Genomic DNA, 7846 nt, shown 5'->3' on the forward strand with positions numbered 1-7846 from the left:
ACCACCGCGACATCATCATCATCGTCATTCATCATCATCATCGTCATTCATCATCATCATCACCAACACCAGTCCTTAGTTGAGGATTTATTTCCACCATCAGATAGGAGGACCATCATCTTCAACATCAATCATCATCACCCACATCAACAGCCTTCACCATTTCGCCTAATTATTATTATTATTATTTTTTATTTTTATTCTTCTTATTATTTTTCTCATTTTTAGATTTCATGTTACTGCTGTTCTTCTTCTTCTTCAAAAATTTTTTCCAATTAATTTTGTTTGTTTACGTTGTTTGTAGTGGTGTTCATTGTGTGTGGTTTATTGATAGTATGAATAAAAGAATGAATGAACGAATGAATGATTGGTTAATTGATTGATTGAATAATTGATTGACTGATTAATTAATTGATCAATCAATTAATTGATTGCTATGTCGATTGATTTGAAAATAGTTTGAATGATCAAACGATTGATTTAATCATTAATTCATTATTCATCATATTGATTCAATCACAATCATCATCATCGTCATCATCGTCGTCATCATCACAGTCGTAATCATCATCGTCATCATCATCAATGTCATCATCGTCATCATGATCATCATCATTCATCACCATCACCATCATCATCATCATCATCATCATCATCATCACTCATCATCATCACTCATCATCATCACTCATCATCATCACTCATCATCATCGGCGAAATGATATTCTTGTCCCGACACATTCAATCATCGCATGCCAATTAAATTGTTAGCAACGTATCAACGTTTCCGTCATTATTCTCAAGACATCATCATCATCATCACTATCATCATCATCTTAATCGTCATCATCTTCATCATTTTGTCAGCATTAATTCAATCAATCTCTGTCGTCATGTTGCTGCTGTTGCAATTATAGTACATGCAACCACTCTCTCATCATCATTATCACCACCACCACCATCATCATCATCGTCGCCATCATCATCAGCATCGTCGTCGTCTTCATCTTCATCGTCATCTTCATCGTCATCATCATCGTCTTCGTCTTTGTCATTATCATCATCGTCGTCATCGTCATAATCATGATCATAGCAGTCATTCTCACCTCCTCATCATCATCAAAGGAATCTCAATCTGTCATCATATCATCATTAGCACCATTATTATTATAATTTTTATTAAAACATCTATTAATATTATCATCGTAATTATCATCATCCTATCATCATCATCATCAACGCCATCATCGTCATCGTCGTCATCATCGTCATCATCATCATCACTGCTCAGATCATCAATCATTCTAAACAACGCGACAAATCCAACTCCGACGACGAAAATAATAACGCTGATGATGATGATGGTGATAATGATGATGATGATGAATGTGATGATAATGATGATGATGTTTATAATGATGATGGGATAAATATCTTAGAAAAGTGATGTTTATGATTTCATATGATTAGAAACGATTGTTATCAGCATATTTTAAGATATTATTGTTTTATTAAAACCACATTTATTTGGAAATATTATTTCAAGGGCATTCAGATTAGCGGTTACTGTGCTAAAAACAAGAAAGTTTAATAAAATTTAGGAAAAGACACTCTAACATTTTCAATTTTTTTTTCTGCCGAACCAATTATGCAGAAATTGAATTTTTTTCAACAGTTTTTACGATGGAGAATTTTATTTTGAAATAATTAAATTGGAAACAATTTTATATATAAATTTTGTACGTTTTGGTTAAAAATAATTTTGTTGATGTTGAACTTTAGCAAATTATTTTATCTTTTTTTAGCAAACAACCACCACTTAATTCCCAACGATAATTTGTTGACGATACAACGAACACTGGACACACAACAACAAAATAATCATAAATTAGACTTCGATTTGTTGTTTTTTTTAATAAAAATATACCATTTTTCATTAATAATAGTGTTTGGCTGTCTAATTTATATAATATTATAATGAAGATAATTTTTACGAGTGAAAATATTTTGAGGTGAATTTTAATGTGTACCTTAAGTCAGCGTGTGTATGTTTATTTGTGTGTGTGTTTGGGTCTGTGTGTGTGTGCGTGTGTGTGTGTGCGTGTGTGTGTGTGTCTGTGTGTGTGGGTCTTTGTAGAAATAGTTAAGATACAAATTTATTTAACAGTGCTTCACATTAACATTTCAACTGTCAGCCATTTTTTAAATAAAATGAAATTATTTTGAAAAAAATTTAATGAACCACTAAACCAAACTTCTAACCAAACTCGAACGGTAAACCATCAGCGAACAAAACATTTTTGGACTATAAAACTCAATTACGCTTATTACTCCACTGAAAAGACTGACAGGACAACATTCAAGTTGCTTTTCAGGTAGGCTGCACTGGTATGAACAGAAGAGTTGTGATGGAAAGTTAAGCTTGGATGCTTTTGGTCATGTCGTATTTCAAAGCAACTTCAATCAACGCGATTTTAAAATTTTCAAGTAACATCTTCAAATAGACGTACGTTATTAAATGTTATTAAACGAGTCACAATTTTCAAACTGTGGAAAAAATTTCTTTCTTGTTTGGTTGCGTAACATTTGGAATGGTTTAATTTCTGTAGTGAACACGTCAACCAACATTTGAAACTCCTATTTGTTGATGATGACAAAGCCAGATACAATTGAAAAGACGTTCGTAATTAATTTATTTTTATTTTTCATATTGGCAAGTTGAATGAAATAGCTGACGATGTAAAACTATTCCTCAATAATGATGACAACTCAATGATTAATGACTTAGGAACATTCCACAGATGATTACTTTTTAAACGTTTCAAGAATAATCGATCAAAAGATTAGAGTATCGATGAATGACCTTCAGGGTTACAATGTCATGCCAATCAATATATGTTTGTATGTATGTACTCTACATCGTTCACTCGTCTAAAGCAGGGGTGGGCAAACTTTTTTTCGTAAGGGCCACATTGAAAAACGTTTTACTTTTGGAGGGCCGCATCATTATATATATATATATATATATATTCATTATATATATATATATATATATATATATATTCATTATATATATATATATATATGTGTGTGTGTGTGTGTTTGTTTTTTAAAGCTATAAATAAATTATTTATGCCAAAAATTACGTTTTTATTTATTTGCAAAAATTGTCAATTACATATATAACAGGTTTTACAGTAAATCTGATATAAAAAATAAGTTTTATTAACAAAAGTTTTTCTAATTAATGGGAAGTATGGAACTGTTCACAATTTTCAACAATGTTCTTGAATTGTGGAGCCAGATCACTTGTCACTATTTTCATTATTGCATTTAGGTTGCAGTCATTCATAATGGACCTATTTTTGGATTTATTTATTTTCATACAAGAGAATGCTTGTTCGCATATATATGTGGATCCAAATATTGAAAACATTTTTGCAGCAAATCTTTTAAAATTTGGAAATGATACATCAGACAGAGAGCCATAAAATTCTAACAAAAGACCTGATTTAAACTTTTCTTTCAGTTCACAATTTGCTTGCATGTCCAGCAGTTCCAACTGCAAGTCTTCAGGTATTTCATCAGCTTTTATACAAAATGGTGTTGTGAGAATTGTAAACAAAGGCTCCAGGTTTTTAAAATCTTCAAATCTTCTTTCAAATTCCCTAGCTAAATCATGTATTTGTTCTTTGTATTTCTGTTGCTACTTCAGCAAAAATTAGTTCCAGTTTTAGCAATGGAAAATGACAGAACTTGTTTTCATCTGCTTGTCTAGAAAACAGGGCAAGTTTTGATTGAAATGATTTAACATGGTAATACATGTCATGTGCAAACAAACCATTGCCTTAAAGTTTATTGTTCAATTCAGTTTATTGTTAACTTTTCAATAATGTCAATGGCAAACATAAAATCTAATTTCCATTGTTCATTTTTAATATTTGTAGTAAAATCAGAATTGATACTTTTCATTTCTAAAAAAAGAACTATTTCTTCTTTGAGAGCCCAGACTCGACTCAGTGCCCTGCCAAGACTTAGCCAACGAACACTGCAGTAGTAGAGTATGTCAGAATGTTCACTTTCCATATCTTCGAGCAATGTTTTGAACTGTCTGTGGTTAAGACCTCTGGCTCTGATGATGTTTATTACCCCAACAACTGAGTCAATAACATGCTTAATTTTCAATCCAACTTTACACAAATTTTCTTGATGAATGACACAATGAATAGATATAAGTGCATGATCTGGATGTTCTTCTTTTATTTTTCTGTTTATCAGTGTCAACAAACCTTTGTTTTTTCCAGTCAAAGCTCGAGCACCATCAGTTGTTACACTTGCTAATTTGTTCCAGGCTAATCCATTTTTTTCAATACAATTTTCCACAGAATCGAATAAATCTTGGCCAGTAGTTGTGTCCTTTAGTGATTCAACACTGAACAACTCTTCAGTAATTTGAAAGCAATTATTGATTCCTCTTATAAATACTAAGAGTTGTGATGTGTCTTGCATATCTGTGCTTTCATCCAAAGCAAGAGAGTACCACAAAAATTTTTTACTAGCAATTTGAAGCTGTTGCAACAAGTTTTCACTTATCAAGGTAATTCGTCTGACTACAGTTCTTCTTGATAAAGAAATACTATCAAACTTTTTCTCTGCTCTGGACGCATGATGTTTGCTGCATCCAGCAAGCATTCTTTGACGAACTCGCCATCAGAAAATGATTTACTATTTTTAACTATTTTGTGAGATAATACCAAACTAGCTTCTGTTGCAGCCACTTGGATTGAAGATTGTTTGGTAAAAACGTTTTGCTGTGTTTTTAAATTTTTAAGCAATTCTTGGCATTTCCTTTTTCGATCTTCATCTGAGAATTTGCTTCCAAAATCTAAATGTTTCGATTGCTGATGCCTTTTCAAATTATACTCTTTGAAAACATTTATGGACTCGCGACAAATTAAGCAGACTGCTTTTCCACCGACGTTAGTGAAATAATATTTAGTTGTCCATTCCTCATTAAATACTCGACATTCGTCATCTATTTTTCTTTTCTTTATAGCAGACATGGCTTTTAAATACGAAACAAAAAAATTAGAAAAGAATACAAAGATGGCTTCCTCCTGCACAAAATTCAATTTTAAACAGTGTTGCCATTGAATTTAAAATAAAAGACTGAAAGGTTCAAGTTAGAATGGACCATATAGCTAGAATAAATATAGTGATAATGCGGCACAGATAGGAGAGATTTTGTTGGAAGAAAATTTAAATCAGCCAACTTCGGTCAAGCGCCGATGTCAGCCCGACTGGAGAAAAGCAAATTTTGTCTTAATAAGCTCGATTCAACATTTTTTAAATATCAGAAATGACAATTTTGTGATAATAATGACATTATTGTGACAAAATGTTTATTGCGATTAGAAATTTGTGCGTAAAAATTAAAAACTCAGAGGACTTCGCAAGCTTTTCAAAGAGGACTGAGATAATAAATACATAGAAAACTTTAAATTTTTTCTAATTTTTAAATATTTTTTTAACATTTTAATTAAAAACTGGTATTTAAATTAAAGATTAACAAGAAGATCAACTATATAAAAATGAATAAAAAACCAAGGAATCGCTAATAGTCTATGTCTTGCTAGGTGGCCCGCTTGAATACATTGATTAGATGTAGCGTTAGCACCCATTAGAATGAACAATATTAAGCAAATTTTTAACAATTTAATTCTAGAATACAATGGCTTCAAATTAAATGTTTAAAATTTAATTCTAAAACATAAAAATTCATTTTTTATATGTAAATCTGATGTGCGTACAAGGACTCGCGGGCCGCATGCGGCCCGCGGGCCGTAGTTTGCCCACCCCTGGTCTAAAGCATTTCGACTATATTTTGTTCTCTTTTCTCTTTCTTTGTTCTCAAATTTGAAACTGCTACGGAAATAGTTTAAAAATTTTTGTGTGATTTTTGTGGAAAGTTTAATTGGACCTTGTTTGTTTGTTCACATGGTAGTTTGAATAATAATAATTGTTATTATTAGGATAATAATCAATATTATTATCGTATACTTGATTATTTTTTATTAGTATTTTATCTGGATTTTTATTTGTATATATATTGAATATTGCATTATATTGTATGTTTTATGATATTTGATTGAATAAAAAAAGTGTTCCCATTATGATTATTATGATAATAATTATGGATTAAGAATTGAAGATGACAAATAAACTTATTCTATTTAATTTAATTATGTAATGTGATGATGTAATGTAATTATGTAATGATGTAATGTTGTGATATAAATGTAATGATGCAATGTAAAGATTGTTCGATTGTGAAAATAATTTTCAATATTTTTAAAATTTGTACCCCGTAAACAAAATTTTAAGGAGACAAACTCTTTAGGATGAGATTGTTTTAATCATTTGAAATGTGGCGTGATCAAAAATAAAGAGATTCCGAAAGATTTTTTCTGAGTTGAAACAATTTTTTCCCCCACTAATTACCACTCTACATTTCAAAGATACAGAACAAAAATAAAACAATTTTTTACATCACAAGGCCAGATACTAATCTTTTTTCAAGTTGAAGTACATTTGAAAAGTTTGCTTCACCAAAAATGTACAGAAATATTTTTTTTCAATATAACGAAGTTATGAGAATGTAAAAAACATTAACAACTGTGTTAACTGTTTGAAGCAACAGTGGAGCGATGTTAATAATTGCTAAAGTTGAATTAAAAGTGGGTAATATATGAATATTTCAAAAAAATTGCCAAATTCATTTCTGTTTAATAATATATAAGTTGTTGAATGGAAAAAAAATAATTTTTTCTTATTATTTCTATTAGAAGTTAATTATAAATTATCATTTTACTAATTAATTCATTTTTTACTATAAATAATTAACGGATTAAGACTTAAAAAAACTAAAAAATCAGCGCAGTTAAATAAAAATATCAAAATAAAATGTAGCGTTGACTGACTAATACGAATTCAGGATTTTCTAGTTACATTTCTCTTTGAGTAAATTTTGGAGTCGTGCTTTGCTTAACTACAATATTAAAAAAAAGGAATTAATAAATTAATCATAGTTTTTGTTACAAATAAGTCTGTTAGCTCGTTCACTCATTCAAATCAATCAAATGGATTCAGCTCAGAATTGCTCAGAATTCATTCAAATAAGGTAAAAAAAAATTAGAATGGAAAGTATCTAGAAGTGTTTAAATAATAATAATAATAATAATAATAATAATAATAATAATAATAACAATAATAATAATAATAATAATAATAATAATAATAATAATAATAATAATAATAACAAGATGATGAATAACAATGAAAAATTGTATCAATAGAATAATTATTTAACGACATTAACAATAACAATGACAGTAATTGGAAAAATTTATTTTATATAATAAATAATTTTTTCATTGCAGCGAAATTAGCAACGCAAAATTGACAAGACTTGATTGATTGGCTGTTTAACGACTTTTTTCATTTGAAATGACTACATGAGTCCTCTCTCTCTCACACACTCTCTTTCTTTTTATCCTTTTTTCACTCTCTTTCTTTCTCTCTTCATACATACATAATTTTGTACATTCATAAGTATGCATCCATATACATGCGAGTTGTGTGCGTTGTAACCTAACACTCAATCCACCAACGCTCTTGTAACAAATACAACAATCACGTGATACTTTTATGCAAAACGTGTCGGTTTATCATTGTAGATAGATGAGTTACTATTTATGTGTGTGTGTGTTTATGTATGTGTACGTGTGTGTGTTTGTGGATGTGTGATGTGTGTGTGTACGTGTACTTGTATAATGGAATGTAATTG

At 29.9% G+C, this 7846-nt stretch overlaps 1 protein-coding gene across 1 annotated transcript; it reads right to left on the bottom strand.

Annotated features, from left to right (window-relative positions):
* Positions 1-3244: 3244 nt before the first annotated feature.
* Positions 3245-3703, bottom strand: HELRODRAFT_74262 (hypothetical protein; the record flags this gene model as incomplete). The annotated part of the gene is made up of 1 exon (XM_009014872.1): positions 3245-3703. A coding segment is annotated over one exon (459 nt), but the record flags the coding sequence as incomplete, so codon positions are not given.
* Between the last annotated feature and the right edge of the window lie 4143 nt (positions 3704-7846).

The sequence above is a fragment of the Helobdella robusta genome, assembly GCF_000326865.2.
Source record: "Helobdella robusta unplaced genomic scaffold HELROscaffold_14, whole genome shotgun sequence".
Lineage (NCBI taxonomy): Eukaryota > Metazoa > Annelida > Clitellata > Rhynchobdellida > Glossiphoniidae > Helobdella > Helobdella robusta.